General features: G+C 43.9%; 1 protein-coding gene and 1 long non-coding RNA gene across 3 annotated transcripts in view; one reads left to right on the top strand and one right to left on the bottom strand.

The window, feature by feature from the left end:
* Nucleotides 1-2,516: 2,516 nt before the first annotated feature.
* On the bottom strand, nt 2,517-15,412 carry LOC131398859 (uncharacterized). 2 transcript variants are annotated; one of them, XR_009216998.1, is made up of 4 exons: nt 15,175-15,412; nt 14,071-14,143; nt 11,437-11,560; nt 2,517-7,599 (listed from the first exon to the last, which is right to left on the bottom strand). It is a non-coding gene; the product is annotated as an uncharacterized LOC131398859 (long non-coding RNA). The 2 variants fall into 2 exon arrangements; XR_009216997.1 differs by having other exon boundaries at nt 14,071-15,412.
* A 294-nt stretch (nt 15,413-15,706) lies between these two features.
* Nucleotides 15,707-20,718, top strand: part of CCNY (cyclin Y) — a 219,650-nt gene continuing 214,638 nt past the window's right edge. The window contains exon 1 of the mRNA XM_058532792.1: nt 15,707-16,309. Coding sequence (XP_058388775.1) covers nt 16,156-16,309 — 154 coding nt within the window. The 5' untranslated portion in view covers nt 15,707-16,155. The remainder of the gene's footprint in view (nt 16,310-20,718) is intronic.

Here is a 20,718-nt window from a genome sequence, read left to right on the forward strand (position 1 = left end):
GAAGCCAGAGAAAGAGCAAATTAAATCAAAGTAAAAGGGAAGAAATAATAAATATAGAAATTGAAAGCAATGAAGTAGGAAACAAAATAATAGTAATATAGAATCATATGGTAGAAAATGATAAAATCTAAAGCTAGTTCTTCAGAAAATAACAAAATTGATGAACCTCTAGCCAGATTGATTATGAAAGAGAGAGAGAAAGAAAAAAGTACCATCATTAGGAACACAAGAGAGGACATCACCACAGATCATGCAGACATTAAAAAAATAAAAGAATATTACAATTATGCAAATAAATTCAATGACAGATGAAATGGACAAATTCTTTGAAAGTCATAGATTAACAATAGTGACTCAAGAAAAAATAGAAAATATGAGTAGCCCTATATATATACTAAAGAAATTTAATTATTAATTAAAAGCTTCCCACAAAGAAAACTCCAGGCCCAGACGACTTCACTAGTAAATTCCACCAAACATTTAAGGAAGAAATAATACCAATTGTATACAAACTCATGCCAAAAATGAAGGGAGAAAGAACATTTCTCTATTTTTGTATTCTTTTTTTTTTTTTTTGAGGCCAATGACATTACAAGGAAAGAAAACTAGAGACCAAACACCTCACTGAACATAGATGCAAAAATCCTTAATAAATTTTAGCAAATTGAATTCAGTAGTATATAAGAAGGATAACGCATTATGACTAAATGAGATTTATCCCAAGAACGCAAGGTCGGTTTAACATTCAAAAATCAATGTTATCACCATATTAACAGAATAAACGAGAAAAATCATATGATCCTCTCATTAGATGCCCAAAAATGTATAACAAAATTCAATACCCATTTGTAATACAAAAAATTCTTAGCAAATTAGGAATGGAGAGGACCTTCTTCAACCTAGTACAGAGTATCTGAAAAACCTTAAGCTAACATCATCTATTAATGGTGAATAACTGAATGCTTTCCCTAAGATTGAAAATAAGGCAAAGATACATGCTTTCAAGGTTTCTATTCAATGTTGTTCTGGAGGTCCTAGCCAGTACAATACACAAGAGACAAAAAAAAGGCATACAGGCTGCAAGGAAGTAAAATTGCCTATTTGTAGATGACATGATTGTGTATGTAGAAAAATTTAAGGAATCTATAAAAAGGCAAATTGAATAAGTGAATTTAGCATGTATAAGATTAATATACAAAAATCTATTGTCTTTCTATATATTAGCAATGAGCAGTTGGAAATTGAAATAAAACAATATCATTTACTATAGTAGCAAAACCATGAACTATATATACTTAGGGATAAAGGTAACACATGCAAGGCCTATACAACTAAAACTACAAAATATTTCTGAATAAAATTAAAGAAAACCTAAATAAATGGAGAGATATACCATGTTTGTGAACTGGAAGACTAAATATTGTTAGGATGTCAGTTTTCTCCAAATTGTTCCATAGATTCAATGCAATCCTAATCAAAATCCCAGCAGGCACTTTTATAGCTTATTATAAAATTTATATAAAAACACAAAGGACCTAGAATAACCAAAACAATTTTGAAAAAGAAGACCAAAGTTGGAATACTTAATCAGATTCAAGACTGACTATAAAGTTACATTAGTATAGGATAGACATATGGATCAATGGAATACAATAGAGTCCGGAATGGACCGGAATATATGGTCAAATAATTTTTGACAAAGGGGCTACAGTTACTCAATGGGGAAAAGATAGTCTTTTCACCAAATGGTGCAGGAAAAACTGGATATCCATATGGGAAAAAAATGAACCTTGATTCTTATCTTACTTCACGTACAAAATTAACTCAAATTGGATCATTTACCTAAGCTAAAAGGTAAAACTTATAACTTAAAATTTCTGGAACATAGGAGAAAATCTACATGACCTGGAGGTAGTAGTAGATTTCTTAGTTAGGACACAAAACACAAGAGCTACAAAAGAAGATACTGATAAATTAGACTTTTACAAAGTTGAAACTGCTGCCCTTCAAAGGACAATGCTGCAAAAGATGAAAAGATACACCACTGAGTGGGAGAAGATATTCACAAAACAAACAGCTGACAAAGGAGTTGTATCCAGAATATATAAAGAACTATTACAACTCAGTAAGACAACAACCTAATTAAACTGGGCAAAAAACCTGAACAGTCACTTGACAAGGCAAGATATATTAATAGCCAAAACATACACAAAAATATATCAGCATCACTAGTCATCAAGGAAATGCAAAGTAAAACTGCAGTGAGATACTACTACATACCCATTAGAATGTTAAAATTAAAAAAGAACAATTATACCAAGTATTGGTAAGAATGTGGAGCAATTACAGCTCTCATACATTGCTGGTGGGAATGTAGAATGATGCCAGTACTTTGGAAAACAGTTTGGTTGTTTCTTATAGAGTTCAACATATACTTATCATACAACCCAGCAGTCTTACCCCTAGATATCTGCCCAAGAGAAAAGAAAACATATCCACACAAAGACTTGCACATGGATGCTCATAATGACTTTATTTATAATAGACAAAAACTAGAAACAACTTAAATGTCCATTGACATTTGTGGTATATAAACAAACTGTGGTATATTCATACACTGGAAAACTACACAGCGATCAACACAAATGAACTACTGATACACACAACAACACGGATGAATCTCAAAACGTTACGCTGAGCAAAAGAAGACTTACACAAAAGAGTATTATACATACTATTTGATTAAATTTTTGTGAAACCTTAGAAAAGACAAATTTGATCCATAATGACAGAAAACAGATCAGGGGTTGCCTGAGGTCGAGGAGTATTGACCTGGATGGGCAGAAGGGAATTTGGAGGGTAATGAAAATGGTCTGTATCTTTTTTTTATTTTGAAAATGTTCTTTTTCTAGATTGTGGTAGTGGTGGTTACATTGGTATATTAAATTGTTAAAACTCATCAAAATGTTTTGATAATTAAAATGGAAGTATTTTGTTTTATGTAAACTATACCTCATTAAAATTGATTTTTAAAAAAATGAAAGGGAAATAAGAGGCATTACCAATATAATCAGGTTTAAATTTTCTTAGTTCAAATCAAATTCTAGTTCTGCTTCTCTGAAACTGTTCTGGTCATCTTGACTGAACTGGGATAGCTAAACATGTCAACTTCATATTTCCATATAAAACTTTTACAGAGGGGCCGGCCTGGTGGTGTAGTGGTTACATTCACATGCTCCGCTTCAGCGGCCCAGGTTTTGCAGGTTCAGATCCCTGGCACCGACCTACATACCACTCATCAAGCCATGCTGTGGTGGCGTTCACATACAAAATAGAGGAAGACTGGCAACAGATGTTAGCTCAGGGCCAATCTTCTTCACAGAAATAAAAAAAACCAGACTTTTGTAGATAATTTATTATTTATACAGCTTCGCTAATTCTTTACATTTTTATGGTATGTTGACACATAAAATTGAAATCTCCCCCAGTGGTTCCGTGAGGGAGACTGGGGTGATAGTGGCTGTTGTCATTGTAGCCTTCAAAATGTTGACTATATATCAACTCACACAACTATTATTCAGAAAATTAAAACTGTAACAAAATATTCTTTATGAAGAACATTGTTAAATACAGTCTGATGTTTCTTTTATTCTTCAGATTCACCTCACAACCTTATTTTATTTTTTTTAGGCATAAAAAGAGCATTCTATAATTAAAAAAAACCTCCTTACTGGTCTTGGATTTTTGGCTCTGAATAAATGAGTTTCCCATTAAGCCTCCCCAGTTTGTTTACAAACTCTTCCATGTTTACAAACTCTTTTCCAAGCTTCTTCAGCTCCTTGAGACCACAGTAGACACCCAAGTATTTGTTGATGTAATTCTGCTGTATTGACTCATTGAATAAGGGATTTATTCAATTATTTTGTTGTAGAGGGCTATTACAAATCGAAGTTAGTTCAATGTTTAGTAATTTTGTAGAAATGTAGGAATTCAGATCAGTGTTGATCAATCACGTTGTTTAATTCACAGAGCTCAGCTGCTGTGATTTTCTGAGTGGATGATGTAGCGGAGGAGCGGGACACCTGGATTCTGGAGCTGGCAGTAACAGGGCTGCATCCGGCTTTACAAAGCAGGTACCACGAGCCTCTCATTATCTCATTTAGGACAAGGCTCTGAGCTGCAGTGCGGGAGTCCTCTTTCTAGGTGGAGGTTTCTTAAAAGAAATCGAGGGGCCGGCCTGGTGGCGCAAGCGGTTAAGTGTGCACGCTCGCTGGGGCGGCCTGGGGTTTGCGGATTCGCCTCCAGGTTGCGCACCAACGCACTGCTTGGCAAGCCATGCTGTGGTGGCGTCCCATATAAAGTGGAGGAAGATGGGCACGGATGTTAGCCCAGGGCCAGTCTTCCTCAGCAAAAAGAGGAGGATTGGCATCGGATGTTAGCTCAGGGCTGATCTTCCTCACACACACACACACACACACAAAAAAGAAATTGAGTCTTATTTGCTGGGTTTGAGGTTTAGTATTTTCAGTCTCCCTTTGTACACCAAATATACTTAATTTTTGTTATCTTTCAAGTTTACACCTTTGGAAAATGCTTTTCTTTTTCTCTTTTTTTGTGAGGAAGATCAGCCTTGAGCTAACATCCATACCAATCCTCCTCCTTTTGCTGAGGAAGACCGGTCCTGAGCTAACATCTGTGCCCATCTTCCTCCACTTCATGGGGGATGCTGCCACAGCATGGGCTGACGAGTGGTGCGTCGGTGGGCACCTGGGATCCCAACCGGGTCGCCAGTCGTGGAGCGCGCGCACTTAACAGCTATGCCACGGGGCCGGCCCCTGGAAAATACTTTTCAATGGAGAAGACAATGGTCTGCAGTTTGGAGATTTGCCTTTTAAAATGTTTTAATAATTAAAAGGCACAGGTAGATAATATTTACATAGTTCCCTCTACTCAGCTACGCAGAGTACAGCCCTGGAGAGAGGGGATGAGGGAGTGGCAGTGAGGTGGCATGGCCCTCAAAAAGACAGAAACCAAGTGACTGGACAGAAGGTATCTCAGCTTAAGTAGCAGCATATAATTAGCTAATTTTATAGTGAGTTACATAAAATGGAGGATAACACGTTCAGTACCCAAAGGCAAGAAGTTGTACCAGCTAATGCCTTTTAGTCTAAAAGCTAGAATTCTGTCCAGAATGCCAAGTTTCCAGGTTGCACTTTCCTGCATTAGAAGCACTGCTTCCATTTGTCTCCTGGTCTTATAGCCATGGACGAGGTGTCCTTCAGCTTGGATGCTGTTCTATCATAGGCATGGATTCTTCTTTACAATTCTTGCTTGTTGTAGCTGGCAATGGTTTTAGACAAAGACCAGAGGGGGAAGAAAAGCATTTGAGGTAATAGGACTCAGTTAGGCTATTCTTTTTTGGAGAGAGAAAATGCATTATTGCTTTTGGAAAGATACAGATTTAAAGGAAAAAAAAAAAAAAAACAACAGAGGAAAACCAAATCAACTAAGTTTTGCATTTTGAAGATGATCATTATTAACACAGTCTATTTGTGAATATCCCTAAAGACATCTATTTGCATGTAGATTCATAGGGATATACAGTTTTTCTAAGTAGGATCAGATGATACATTCAGTTATGTAATCTGCCTTTTCTCTCAATATCTTATGGCTTTCTCTAATAATAAGTATGGATGTATAGACATCTTTATTTTTGTGACTTCATAAAATTCCATTGTATATAGCAGAATTTACTTAACTAGTCCTCACTTCATGGGCATTTAGCTTGCATTCAATTTTTAACTATTATAAATTAAGTGGTAATTTTTAGCATATTTTGCCAAAATAACATCTATGAATATTAATATTCTTTTCAAATATCTTTTTAATCAGTTACACAGATTTGTGAGTGGATAAAACTGTTAGTAAGAGTGGAAGTGTTTTTATTTCCTGAGAAATCTTGTCTTTTTTCTACTCCATTCACAACACTACAACGTGTCTCTTTAGAGTATGGAACATTGTTGACCAAACCCCGCTCCTCTCTCCTGTGTAGCACTCTATACACAGAAGCATCCCAAGGCAAGGTGGTAACTACACATTTTGGGAGAAGGGTAAGGTAGTGGGGGTCTTAGGTCTTAGGTATGAGTCTTCCCTACACAGATGTGACTGTTTTTCACCTGACTCCCTGTCACTTGGGGCCCCGTGTTTTCCTCTGAGTGCCCCAGGCCCTCCACAGTGGCTCCTGCTGGACCCCTCCCAGAGCAGGTCTTGTTCTCTCAGGGCTCCTTCTCCTCCAGCCCCTTTTTTATCGAGTGAAGACGTGCCTTGTGTTCTACCATTCCTTTAGTGCCTTCAGAGGTGATCCTTCCAGCTCATCAGGGACACTAACTTGTACTGTGCTATTAGAGAACGGTAACTTTTTTTTTTTTATGAGGAAGATCAGCCCTGAGCTAACATCCATGCTAATCCTCCTCTTTTTGCTGAGGAAGACCGGCTCTGAGCTAACATCTATTGCCAGTCCTCCTCCTTTTTTCCCCCAAAGCCCCAGTAGATAGTTGTATGTCATAGTTGCACATCCTTCTAGTTGCTGTATGTGGGACGTGGCCTCAGCATGGCCGGAGAAGCGGTGCGTCGGTGCACACCCGGGGTTCCGAACCCGGGCCGCCAGTAGCAGAGCGTGCACACTTAACCACTAAGCCACGGGGCTGGTTAGAGAACAGTAACATTTTAACGTGTGAATATTCCAAATCTCACTTATCAAAAAAGATGAAATTTCAAGGCATTATTCCCAAGGGATGGCCAACTGGGAATGTCAGGCAGCCTGTTAGGCAGTGAGGGTGTTACCACCAGCACAGGGGGCCTGTGCATCCTCAGGCCACACTAGTGAGGGAGGTGCCTGTCTCCAGCCCAGGACCACAGCAAGAAGAGCTAGTCAGAGGTGATGGAATTGATCTTATTTTCACGCAGAAGACCCCAATCCCTGGGGCTGATGCTGAGTGGTGTAAAAATGGAGCTGGGCTAAAGGCAGACAGAGATCTTCACTTCTTTCTTTACATCACTCCTTGTTTTTCTCGGCATTTATCATACAGTGACTATCCAACATTCATTAACACTTAGTATCACATACTGTGCCAAGGTGAAGTCCCCAGAAAATGCAGAAGGATAATAACCAAGCAACAGGAAGAAGTTTCTACGAGGTTCGTAATAGTCACGTAGTCACTTCTCAGGCTCCTGAGCATCTTGGGGTGAGGTGAAATTATCAGGAAGAAACACTGCGGGTATTATCCACTATAAGTTCACCTGCTAGACAAGACGAAAAATAGAAATGGTAACAGGACACACTGAAGCAATCTGGAACTTGGAAAAACAACATGTTGAAGAGTTGTCAGGGCTGGATTTAGATTAATACAGCTCTCTAATGGTATGCAGCTTCCCTCTGTTAGGTGTACAAAACATTATTCTGGCCCACCACAGGGAAGCTGAGATCGAGACAGTTACTGCTTCTGGAGATCTACCTGGGAAGTGCCTTGATGCACTTCAAGGTGTTCCCGTTCTCAGGAGCAGGGTGTCTGGTAGGCATTGCTGTTCTCAGTTCTGGGGCTATAAAGAATAAGACAAGTTCTGCTTTCCACTTCAGAGTTTCCTTGGAGAAATGCAGGTAGAAAATAATACATATTGAGAAATGCTGTGATATAGGTATGTATAAAATGCTGTTAGAGGCGATGGAGACTTATCCAATTACAGATCACAGAATGGCCAAAAGCTCCTCTGAGCTTGGAATATCAATAAGGAAACAATTATTTGTGTAAATGGTATAAACTTTCTAAAATACTATATGGCAACACTTAAGAGACTTTAAAATGTTCCTATCTGGTCAAAATGACTCAGAAATTCCAATTTTAATAATTCCTTTTATGGAAATAAGCAGATGCAGAAAAAGATCAGTAAATAAAAATGCTCATCTTAGAATTGTTTTTTATTATACTGAAAAGAAACAAATGAAAGGTCCAATAATTGGGGAATGTTAAATTATGTTCCATCTATATGATGTATTTTGCAGTCATTATACTTTTTAAAAAATGTAAACTGGTATGGGAAAGTACTTATGATAATATAGAAAAAAATGGAGGCTATCAAATTTTATACATAGTATGATCCCATTATTGTAAAAGAAAAAAATATGGAAAATGATCAAATGGTCAAAGGAAACCCTCCCCCAAAAGGGGAAATATTAACAAAACACTGAATGAGAGCTAATATGAAGGAAATGTCATTATCGCTAACTCTAAATAGAATAAAGGCAGTGGTTTCGTCTGTGCCTTGCACAATCATCTCAACAACGTTCTCAAAGGCTCTTTGCCTTCTAAACTCTTAATGGATTTATTCTCACTTAGATTAAGGAAAGAAAAGTCTGTTATAGGTCTGCTTATCTGCAACTGGGCAGATTTCCAGGCTCACATATATTTTCTAGAGTGATTTGGAAAAATTGGAACCAGAATTATTGTCTAAAAAGCCCTTCTGCAGGAAGTTAATCTTAAGAAGTGACTTAAAATTAAAACCTTTTCTTTCTTTCAAAAACAAGTGTTACTTTTTCCTTTTAAACAGTTTTCAGTGGAAGCTAAATTAGATAATGAATTCTCGATAGAGTTTAATTGCTGTTATTTTCTTTCAGATGCTATGAAAAGTATAAGGATGTATATATTCTGATGGAAAGAATGAACGACATATTTGAAGTGAGTAACTGGCAGATTTAGAAGGTTTCTCAACCTTAGCACTACTGCCGTTCCGGGCTGTACAATTCCTATCGTGGGGGCTGTCCTGTGCACTGTAGGATGTTTAGCAGCATCTCTGGCTTCTACCCACTAGATGCACTAGCACCCCCTTCCCAGTGGCGACAATAAAAAATGTCTCTAGACACAGGCAAATTGCCCTGGGGTTGAGAACCACTGATTTATACAAACCGGCAAAATTTGTCAGCTGAACAAATACAGCTTTTTAGCACGTATGCGTTGCGTGTGCACACATGCCCGCGCACACACACATACACGGCATATACATTTTTCTTCTGGTTTTGGGTGCTTTCAGGTTAAAAAAAAAAAAGACATAAAGCATGGCAACCTAAGCTGTGGAATTCTGACTCTCCTTTGAAGCGGACAACTTGAGGAATTACATGCTCACTCTAATGTTTTTCTTCCCAACACAGAACTAGGCTCTGAGAAGTACAACTCCATTTCATAGGGGCCGTTTTCCTAGTTAATTAAATTCGAGAGAAAGCATAAAAGGTAATAAACACTATTTATTGTCAACAGATCTCTATGAATCTCAAAAGCTTCACAATACAAAGAATAAAGAGAAAAATATTTTCTCAAATATTTCAGCATATAATAAAAGACATTATCAGTGAAAACTGTAGCTTTCTACAATCATCATTAGCAACCCTAGTCCCCTACCCCCAATTCACTCTCTGTCCTTCTCTTGCTGAAAATAAAGGAAGGAGAGAAAGAAAATTAGCAGAAGTCTGAGGGGGTAAAAGAAGGAGCCTGTTCAGGTACTTGTCTAACCTCTCATTTAGGTGACAAATAGTCCTGGGTGCCTCCCAGGTGCCAGGCGCTGTGGCAGAGGGAAGCAGGCAGGGGGGCCCTGTAGGAGCTGACAGTGTAGCAGGTAAGATAAAACAAATTCATGCACAAAAACAACAAAAGTAGGAAGCGAGAAACGGCTTTAGATAAAATCTGTGTGAGCTTACAATCTCCAGCATGAAGGGCTGAGAGAAAGCGGCGCTTGTGCGGGGCCTTGGAGGATAAGCGGGACTAAACACATGTGGAGCTGGGGCAGGGGTGCAGGAAGGGTCTTCAGAGGGATGGGGTCACAGGAGGAAAGGGAGGTGCCAGAACAGCAGGCTGGAGGGCGCACTGTGAGCAGTTCTGATGGGCTGGACAGAAGGTGGCTTGAATGCTAGGCAAAGGGGGAGTTTTTATTTTAAAAACCATGAGAGACTAAAGACAGGACTGCCTACTTAAGTAGGATCTACCTAGCTGTTCCCAGGGATCCCAGGGCTATCTGCATGTTGAAGTACAGCTGCAGAGTGTTTGGGGTTCCTTGGAGGTTAAAAATGTGAGGTAGAGGCAATAAGTTAACACAACTCATCAGCTATCCTTGTTGTACTTTTAAAATGCTGTTGGGTTTTTCACGTTGGGAACCGGGTCTGAACTGGGACCAGTTAACTAAGATAAAGGTGGGTGAAGACGCCTGGGTTGTGGGAGGCATTCCGTAAATTCCCTGCCAACACCACCAATGCCAGCCATGTTGGAGTAGAAAGACTCCTTGCCCGTGTTGGGAAGAGTCTAAGGTGGCAGAAACAGTGTTCCCACCCCTTTTCCAGTCAGTGGAGGAGTCATGAAGAGGGTCCAGGAGATTCAATTTCCTGGGTCGGGTGGATCTTCAGCACACAGACCAGGGCATACTCATGGGTTTCCTCTCACAGGAACCTTTGGCTCTAGTTCTGGGAATATTGAAGGATCTGTATTAAAATAATGTATCAGGCATTTAATTCTTTTAATTTCCATAGGGACTAATCTGCCTTTTCGAGGAACAACTTCCTTTTGACACCAAAATCCTACCTTGGCCTGCCTGTGGCATCTTCCCATTCCAACCTGCTTCTACTATGGGGAACCAAGTATATATGGGTACCCCATGGTTCTAGATCGGAGTCCCTATTATCTGGGGGTCAATCAGTGAAAACTGACAACATGAATATATAAAACTGTATCAGAGGATAATATCAAATCCTGGCCAGATCAATAACTTGGGAGTTCAAAATAACAGTGGTTGATACAAGTTTCTCATGTAAAAGAAGAGTACAGAGACATTACCTTAGTTCATGGCTTCCATCTTTAAGGTCACCTGGTTTTCAAAAGTGCATGCTAGATCTAATTCCAGCCATCATGCCCACATTCCAAGAAGCAGAAAAGAGGAAGCCTCTTCAGAGAGCTTTCCTGGAAGATTCTGCTCACAGGTCATTGGCCAGACTTAGTCACGTGGCCAGCTGTAGTCTTTGAGGTGGGCATACTGCTGGCCCTCACAAAATGGAGGGCCTGGTACTAAGGGAGATGGGAGAATAGACACTGGGTAGTGAAGCAGCTGCCTCTCCCAATCTGACCTGTGAGATGCTGGAATTCGCCTTATCAAAGGCACATCCTAGCTCTCAGAGACCACACAGACATTTACCATGTCTGTTCTTGGTAAGCAAGGAGGGATCAAGAAGATGGAGTCTGGCAAGAGAGAGATTGTACTTAAGGCTATTTAGCACGGGGACAAGTGTGAATTCTCAGTGGTGAGGCAGAGAAAACAGTTTCCAAGTGGGCCTTCGCCCAGATACCTAGTGACTGTGGCTGTCCCCTCTTCGTTGTTTACTCTGTAAACGAGGGTTTTACTCACGGAGAGGAAATGTGTGCCACAAGTGCCATCTTCTCCTCCTCCCTTCTTCACGGCAGCGTTCTTCCCTCTTGAGCTGGAACATGACCTCAGAATCCTTCTCAACACAATGTTTCTGGCAGTTACTCTGCTCCAAAAGACTTGGCATTGGTGTTTAAATCTACCAGCCATCTTTAATTGCTTCTGGAAATTTTCGTTCCCACAGAATCTCTGGGTATAATTCTTTACTTCATAGGAATAAATACCATCTATTTATTCCAATCATCTCATCTTTTGACTGTGTACCTTACTGGACTATGAGTTTCTCTAGGGTGAGAACTATCTCTTATCCATTTTTGTATCCCCAGGGTGCCTGGCTCAGTACACTTTCAAGAAATGTTTTATCAATAAGTGAATCACCTACATTAGTCAAGGTCAAGTGGCTATCAAAGTAACTACTTCCCCGATAGCTGGTTATGCTGTGGACTGCTTACACTGAGGACTAAAGGGAGGCCTCATTTGGTTGGGAGTCACAGGAAAATAAGAGGGGTGCAGGAAGAGCACTGGAGCACTGGTGGTACACAAAGGCCCTGGTTAGTCCACAACTGCCTACACGTGTTTAAGTAACTGACACAGGAAACTGGCTACCAGGTGATGAGGAAAGGGCACTCTGAGTAGGTTCTTCTGAAACTCCAGCCATTTTCCTTCTTTTTTTTTTTGGAGGAAGATTGGCCCTGAGCTAACATTCGTCCCCATCTTTCTCCACTTTATGTGGGACACCTGGTACAGCATGGCCTGACAAGCAGTGGGTAGGTCTGCGCCCAGGATCTGAACACGCAAACCCCAGGCTGCTGAAGCGGAGCGTGCGAACTTAACCACTATGCCACCAGGCCAGGCCCTCCATTTTCCTTCTTTTGAGCAAAGGTCCAGGTCCTGGGTTAACGGCTCAGTGTTTTCTGAGTTCTAGGGAGATGTGCAGATGACTGATTCATATTTCATGGATATGAGTGTGGCTGAAGGAAGACTGTGATTATGCTCCCCCTGATTCAATGAAGGCAGCCTATTCTCTCTTTTTTTAAAATTTTTTTGTGAGGAAGATCAGCCCAGAGCTAACATCCATGCTAATCCTCCTCTTTTTGCTGAGGAAGACCGGCTCTGAGCTAACATCTATTGCCAATCCTCCTCCTTTTTTTTCCCCAAAGCCCCAGTAGATAGTTGTACGTCATAGTTGCACATCCTTCTAGTTGCTGTATGTGGGACGTGGCCTCAGCATGGCCGGAGAAGCGGTGCGTCGGTGCGCGCCCAGGATCTGAACCTGGGCCGCCAGTAGCGAAGTGCGCGCATTCAACTGCTAAGCCACGGGGCCGGCCCGAAGGCAGCCTATTCTCATTGATTTGTTTCTATAAGTAGATCTTATAAATTAATACTGATATTGCTTATACGTTTTAAATATTTTGATTCCATTGAAAATTTTGTTTTAAAAAAAGCTATGACTGCTAAAAAAAAAAGTTTGAAGAGCACTGCCTTAGCTAGTTTGCACAAGTTCCATATTTACCTCTTTACAATAACCAAAATCTCAAATCGTGCTTGTGAAGAAAGATGAAGGAAAATTATTCCCAGATGTTTCTTGCTGCTCAAAGAGCAGGCTGAGGTATGAGTAGATCAGGTTGAGTCTTTCTGAGCAGGCTGAACGTTTTGAGGACAGCTTCCCTCTCCCCACCAGCCCCAATCCTGGGCTAGATGCACACTGAGGAAGGGTCCCTGCATTCACATTTCCACGTGATACAGTCTCAGAGATGCTGTGACTAAATGCAGATGGTATTTTTGCGGAACGTCTCTCTTCGACCTTGCTGCCTATCTACTCACTGTGGTCAGGAGGGCTGGGCCCCACAGAAATAAAAAGGCTCCCCTCTCTTCTTCAAGTCTGGAACCAGTCCTAAGCAGTCTCTCAGAAAGAGAACAGAAAAGAGAAGAGGAGAGAAGCAACACTTGTCTCTTTTCCACTCAAAACATTTGTGGATTTCTTCTCTCGTTACTCTAATTTGCTTCCCTGCTCCCCTCTGTTCAGTGACACCTGGCGGTGGGGGCAGCTGAGAGGGGGCCTCACAGACTTTGTAATGGGAACCAAGGTTCAAATCCCCAGGTAGGCCATTTCTCAGTAATCTGACTTTAGACGAGTTTAATTATCAGAATTAAAGTGTCTTTATTTGTAAAATGGGAGATAACAGCATAGGATTAGATGTTAAGAAATGCTCAGCATCTAGCAGGTGTTTCATAAATGACACCGTCCATTATCATCCTGGCATCACACTGCCTCTGCAGCCTTTCCTAAAATGTCACTGTGTGTCAAGCAGGACGCATCTCTACCTGGAGGAGTCTGAAGTGTGTGTGTATGTGTACAGGGGGTGGGGTGGGGGGTTGGCACCCAGGTAAATCACTGGCGAGGCTTCAGCACTTATCTCCACCCCCCAGGCCTGTTGACCAAAAGTCACACTCCTGAAAAACCCAACAGGTACATTCCTAAAGGGAACATGGCAGGAACTTCAAAGAGGGGGTGGGTGTGGTGGGGGGACAGAAAAGTCCCTGCAGACGAGCGGGGGTCCCCTCCTCTGGCAAGAGTCTGTGGCTACCCTTACCCCCAGTCGCGTCTTCCCTCACCTCCAGATGCTCTTTCCAGTTAACACTGCCCGATGACCCGCCACAAGTGCCATGCTGTCTCTCCCGGTAAGCCCTTCAAATTATATCATTAACACAAATATTACAAATTTTATGATGAAATAAAAATGACAATGCGCCGGCGTAGGTATGTTCGGTGATTGGATGCTTATAGCGCCCAAATTACAGGACAGCAATCAGAGCAGACGATCGGGTCACCCCTCTCGGCTCCTCAGCCATCTTACCCACACACCGCAGCCCTGAAAATCTGAGTCCACACATTCCCGGACTTGCAGTTCCGCCCCAACCAAACTTCCCTGCAGCAATGACAGACCGCATTATTTTGTCTGTCCGCTACCTCCCCGCCTCTTCCGGGCCGCAGTTCTCGGGAACTTCCTTCGCGTTTCCCCCCTCTGGTCCGCATGAGCACTGCGCTGCCCTGTACCTGGGTTCAAGGACGCCCACCACTTAGCCCACCGAAGGGCGTTACTGCGGTTCAGGTCGTGGAGCTTGTTAAAATACGGACTCATAGATGTATAAACACTCCCGCCGGACAGAGGGAGAGCACAGTGACAGAAAGGAGACACGTCAAGAATCAACGGAAGTACCGTGTATGAAGCCTCTGGCAAGACACCTCCACACCGCTGACGCTCGACGCACACCGTTCCCTCACTCCTTTCTCCCCGCGCCTGTCGCCACACCAGGCCTGAGGCCTTGGGTCCATCAAGGCACTTCATCTTTCTGGACCTCAGCTTCCCTATACTTACAATTAAGGGGAATGTACCGGCTCTGTCGTGTTCAAACGCCCCCTCCCCCGAGCCCCTCCTCATGACTCCCTCAGTGACCATCTGGAAAGGGGGGACAGGTCGTTTCCGCCACCTTACACTCTTCCCAAGGCAGGCGGGAGCCAACAGTCTTCCCGGCCGAGCATGGCGGGCGCGGGGGCGTCGGGAGGGAAGCGGAACCCACGATTTTCTGAGGATCCCCCACGAGCCAGGCCCCGTCGCGTCCTTTCCCTCAGTTAAGTGGCCTCAGTTCAGACCGCTCCCGGCCCGACAACCCCGACAGCATTTTAAAAGCAAACAAGGACAGCTGACGCTAAGTTACCTGTCTCCACCTCACATGAACCTCCAAGGAACTCAAAACACTGCAGCTAAGTCGACATCCCAGGAGCCCAGGGCCCCAAGATTTACTCCAGGGTTAAAACAAGGGCCCCGTCAAGTCCTCGGCAAAGCTCAAAGCAGAAGCAAGAACTCCCAGTCAACGTCCGGCTTCCTTTAAAACGTTTAAGAGAAAAAAGAAAAAACAGCCCCTCCCGGGAGCAGCAGGGGAGGCTCGGCGCCCCCAGGCCGCCCGGCCCCGGCCCCGGCCCCGGCCCCGGCCCCGGCCGCGCTCGCCGCTGCGGCCCCGCGAGCGGGGGCGCACGGCGCTCTCGTCACAGCGTCGAGCCGGGGTGGCCGCGGAGACCGGGGAGGGCACCGAGACGCCGGGCCCCCCTGCGCGGCGCCCGCTCATCTGCTTCCAGGGCAGCGGGAAGAGGCGGCGCCGGGCGGGGCGGGGCGGGGCGGCGCCGGGGCGGGAGGGCGAGCATCCTCGCTGCCGCACCGCGCCGGGCCCAGGGCCGCGCCACGCCCGCCCGCCCGCCCGCCCGCCCGCGCGGACCCGCGCCCGCCGCCTGAACCGGAACCTCTCGCCGAGGCGTCGCAGCCGCCGGGGCCGGGCGCCGGCCGGGAAGCGCGGGGGAGGCGGCCTGCGCGGCGCCGCCCGCCATGGCCGCGGCGGGCTGAGCGGGGCTCGCGGCCGCACTCGCGCGGACCGGGCGCTCCTCGCGCGGACAGGCCCCGGGCAGGGCGGGCGCGCGGAGGCCGAGGGAGCCAGGGCCGCCGCCCGCTCATCGCCGCCGCCGCCGCCGCCGCCGCCCATGGCGAGGCCCCGCCGCCGCCGCCGCTGCTGACCCGGGGCCGGCCGCGGCTTCCGCCCCTCCCGCGGCGGCGGGCGGGCGGGCCTCCCCTCCACGCCCCCGCCGCCCGCGCCCCGCGCCGGGCCGCGGAGGAAGGCGAGCGCCGCTGGAGCCGGGGGCCGCCGAAGATGGGGAACACTACCTCGTGCTGCGTGTCGTCCAGCCCCAAGCTCCGCAGGAATGCCCACTCCCGGCTGGAGTCCTACCGGGCCGACACGGACCTGAGCCGCGAGGACACGGGCTGCAACCTGCAGCACATCAGCGACCGGGAGAACATCGACGGTGAGCGCGGGCGGGCGGGCCGGGGCCGCCGCGCCCTCCTGACCCCGCGCCCCGGCCCGGCTCTTTCGCTTTCTCAGCCTGCTCCGGCCCCGTCCCCGGGCGCTCGGCCCCCGGCCGCCCCTGGCCCCTGGCTTGGACCCCCGAGGGAGCGGCGGGGGGACTCGGCCGGCCGGCGGCCCGGGAGAACCGCGGGTGAGGGTCGGTGGGGACGGCGCGAGTGGCCGGGGCGGGGGCGGCCGGGGGCCCGGGTTCCAGGCTCTGTCTATCTGATCACAGCCACAGCCGAGTTATGCGCGAGAAGGGTGAGCTCGTCTGCCCTTTAAAAGGCAAAGGGGATGGATTATCCCTGGCATAACTGAGGAGCGAATTCCCATTTTGGAATCACAGTCTCTACCTAGTGTTGGAGAGCAGGGTTGGCCTGTGTCAGCGCCCCGGAAACTTACAAATTGACCCCACTTGGCTGTCCGCCACCCCCATTTCCGTTAAAAACGAAAAAAAAAAAAAAGGATTTTTGGGAAGTTGAGAGATTGGAGGCAAATAGCCTCACCTGAATGCTTTTAAAAAATTTCTTTAGAGTATTATCAGAATGGTTTGGAGACAGCTTTTGGTTGAGTCACCTCGTTTTTGCTTAGAACCGAATTACAGTCCTGTGAATTTCTGAGCTGAGTGACTTGGTTTGGACTAGTGTTTGTAAAGGAACTTAACGGACTGATCACTGCACCTAGTAATGTTTATTTACTTTATTGGTCTTAGAGTATCTGTATTAGTACTGTTATATCAATAAGCTACGTGACTGAATATCTACAGATGGGTAGTTTATGCATCATGCCTGAAATACAGTTTACATAATTCCCAACTTTAAAAAATTTGAAATTGGAAATATATTTTTATGACAACTTGATTTTTCTTTTTTTAACCCCCAAATCTTCTCACAGTTGATGTAATTGAACTAACCTGAATGTCGTATGAATGCATTGACACAACTCGATCATAATTCATTGTTGTTGACTTTAGGATGGAGCATTTCCTCTGACTTTAGGTGGAAAGCCAAATTTAAACTCTACTAAAGGAAAGAGTTTTTTCATTGTTTGGCCTCCTTGAATTTCTTCTGAATAGTAATTGTATCTCTATAGGACAGCACCTTTATTAAATGAGTACCATATATGAAGAGACTGACACAACATTTGGTTTGTAGTAGGCGCTCAGTAAGTTATGGTTTGGTATGACTTTTCTAGTGTTGTTATTTTAGACTTCCATTATCTTAACCTACTCTTTAGATGTTTTTGAACTACAGCCATGCTTTATTTTTAAATTCATGCACTTAAAGGCATCTAGAAGGATATTAAGGCCAGATCTGTTTTGATCACTGCTGTAGTTCCAAGCACCTGAAAGAAGTGTCTAGCATATAAAAAAGACTTAAGTGTAGTATTTTAAAAGAATGCATGAATAAATGAGGTTATTATAGAAAGCCATTACCCAGTCTTATACAATGTTGACAGGCAAAAACATTTGAAAATAATTTCTCCTTTATGTTGGGCATGAATACTGGGTAGAGGCTTTAGGTTTAAATACTGGATTTAAAAAATACAAAAAGGAAGAATCACATTTCTTAGAGCCAGGCTGCAGGATGTTATTGACTATAGTAAGAAAAACAGGGAAAAAAAAAGTAATTGTAACCAGCTGTATGGCACTAAGGATTAGAAGGATTTTGCCAGAGAAAAATAGAATAGTATTGTGTGTTCTTTCATTTGAAAGAAATCTAAGTTTTGGTCATCAGTCATTTTTGAGAAAACATTTGGAAGTCTACCAACTCTTGTTTTGGAGATGCAGGATAGTTAAAGAGACTATAGGGCAGGTTAAGAGGATTTCTAATCTAGGCTGTAGTATCCTTTCACCCCAGAACCCAGTTCAGATGAATGCTAGTTTAAACCTGGAAATACTGATTCACCATTTAAGGAATGCTTTCTCTCTCTCTCTCCCAAATTCGTTAAGTAACTCTTCTAGGATTTACCCATCCAGCAATTCTCAACGTTGGTTTCAATTAAACCAGAAATCTAGGGCTAGGCCTTGGCATTAGTATGTTTAAAGCTCTTCAGGTAGGATACAGCCAGGGTTGAGAATCACTAGCTGGGTATGTCTTGGAAGTGTTACCTGTTGTTCAGGGACATTGTCGGTGGAAATTCATTCAGTGTCAGGCTGGGAGAAGTGAACAGATTTGTTTAAATAGTATATAGATATATATCTATATTTTAATTTCTGAGTTATTTTGATTGTTAGATGATTAGTAAACATTTTCAAACTACATCTCAAGAATCCTTGATTCTTGATTCTAGTCTGTAACAAAAGCTGAAGTGCTCAAATACCGTCTTTCTGATATCCTGGAAAACATCCCAGACAACTAGAATTGAAAGGTCAGAGAAGCAGTTTTCAGTAGTAGATTTCACTATATGAGATATTTTTCTCAACTTATACCTTAACTTTTCAGTCTAATTGGCAAGTAAGTTATCCCTTACCTCACCTGCCTCCAACGTACATGCCTGCTCAAGAGGCTGTTCTGTTCTTCTGCACTCAGAGGCTCATAATCAAGGACAGAATTAAAATGTCTGTGTTGATGCTACTCTTTCCTGAATCGTGATAGGTCAGTTTGTTAAAATCACAGAGACATGAGGTATGTAGCCGTGTTTTCCATGCCCAGACACACAGTGGGTGATGTTTGTTCTGTAGAATTTCCATGACTGAGCTAGGGCAGTTGGGCTTCCATGACACCTACTGGCAACTTGCCCTGTCTTTGTACTTAGGGTACCTTAGTGTTAGGTTGTTCATGTTTTTAAGATTTATATTAGACTCCTCAGCTCCCCAGGTATTATTTCTCATAAAATCATTCCAAGATTGAGAAGTAACAAAAGCATTTAACAGCGATGATAGTAACAGTTGCAGCCCTTATATATTGTCCACTCTGTGCTAGCTGCTGCTCTTGGTGCTGGATATCTCTTCATTTAGTACTCACAATAACCCTACGAGTAGTAGTATCCTTACTTTAAGACAAAGGAATGAGGCAGAGAGAGGAGAAATGACTTGCCCAAAGTCATACAGCCAGTAAATGATAAATGGAAACTGTTGTTGCTTGACTAGCCATCAAACGTTAACTAGTCTGGGGCTGCTTCTGGGGTAGGGTGTTTGTCACTGTGGTCATATCTGTAGTTTCTCTGAGAAGGAACTTCGCTATCCGCAACAGGCTGACTGCCCTGATTAGATTGTTTCTGTGGGAGGAGAAAAAGAGAGATGGACTAAAGAGAATTTAAGATTCGATGAGACCAAATAAATCGGGATATCTGTAACATGTGTACCGTAGTGTCAGTTTGGGGTTTTGTCTCAAAATGATTGATAGCAACTTCTTCCTTTGTAGATCAGCCGTCGTCCTTGGCAACCCAATTTCTCCCTCATCCCGTGTCCAATCCGCTAGAAAAGCGTGACTCTCTACGTTCAGACTAGATCCAGAGTCTGACCACTTCCTACAACCTGTCCTGCTGCCCTTCTGATCTCAGCAGCCATCGTCTCTGCCAGCCTCACTGCTCTCCCTGCGTCTACCCTGCCCACTGCAGTCTCTTCTCAACACAGCAGCTGCGGGGAGATCCTTTTAAAAACTTGAACACGTCACTCCTCTGCTCAAAAACTGCAGTGACTCCTTAGTTCACATTGAGTGAGAAAGCCTTATAGTGAGCTTCCACAGTGGAGTCCTTCTGGTGGACTCCAGGGCCCTTTGTGACCTGCCTGCCCTCCCCACTCACCCACTCACTAGCTCATTCCAGCCACACTGGCGTCCTTCGAGGCTGTTCCTTGAACACACTAGATATGCTCTCACCCCAGGGCCTTTGCTCTGTCCCTCTGCCTGGAGTGCTCTTCTTCGTGTATCCTCTGGGCTAACTCCCTCACCGCCTTCAGTTTTGGTTCAAGTCTCACCTTTTTAGTGAGGCCTTCCCAGTTGCCCCATTTAACATCTCTCCTGCTGCCCCCTCAGCAATCCTGGTATGCATTTTCTGCAATGCTGTTTCTTTATTCCATATCACCTATAATATACTATATTAGTATATACATATATAATAATAACTGTTTATACTTACTAGCATGTAAGTTCCAATAGAATATTTTTTGTTTTGTTTATTGAAGAAGCCAAGTATCTAGAATAGTGCCTGATACCTTAAAGACACTCTGTAAATGTTTGTTGAGTGAACAGGCGAACCCAGCTGCTTAAGGACATCGGAGTCAGCATCATCATGTGTATTTATTGAATGAGACGAAGCAGGAGGAGGTAGAGAATGAACAAGACTTGTAATTAATGAAAGTCGAATGGATGTGAAACTTTTGGTTTTGTTTGCATTTTAACCTGAGAGGTGGAAGATAGATTGAAG

The sequence above is a fragment of the Diceros bicornis genome, chromosome 36 (genome assembly GCF_020826845.1).
Source record: "Diceros bicornis minor isolate mBicDic1 chromosome 36, mDicBic1.mat.cur, whole genome shotgun sequence".
Classification (NCBI taxonomy): domain Eukaryota; kingdom Metazoa; phylum Chordata; class Mammalia; order Perissodactyla; family Rhinocerotidae; genus Diceros; species Diceros bicornis.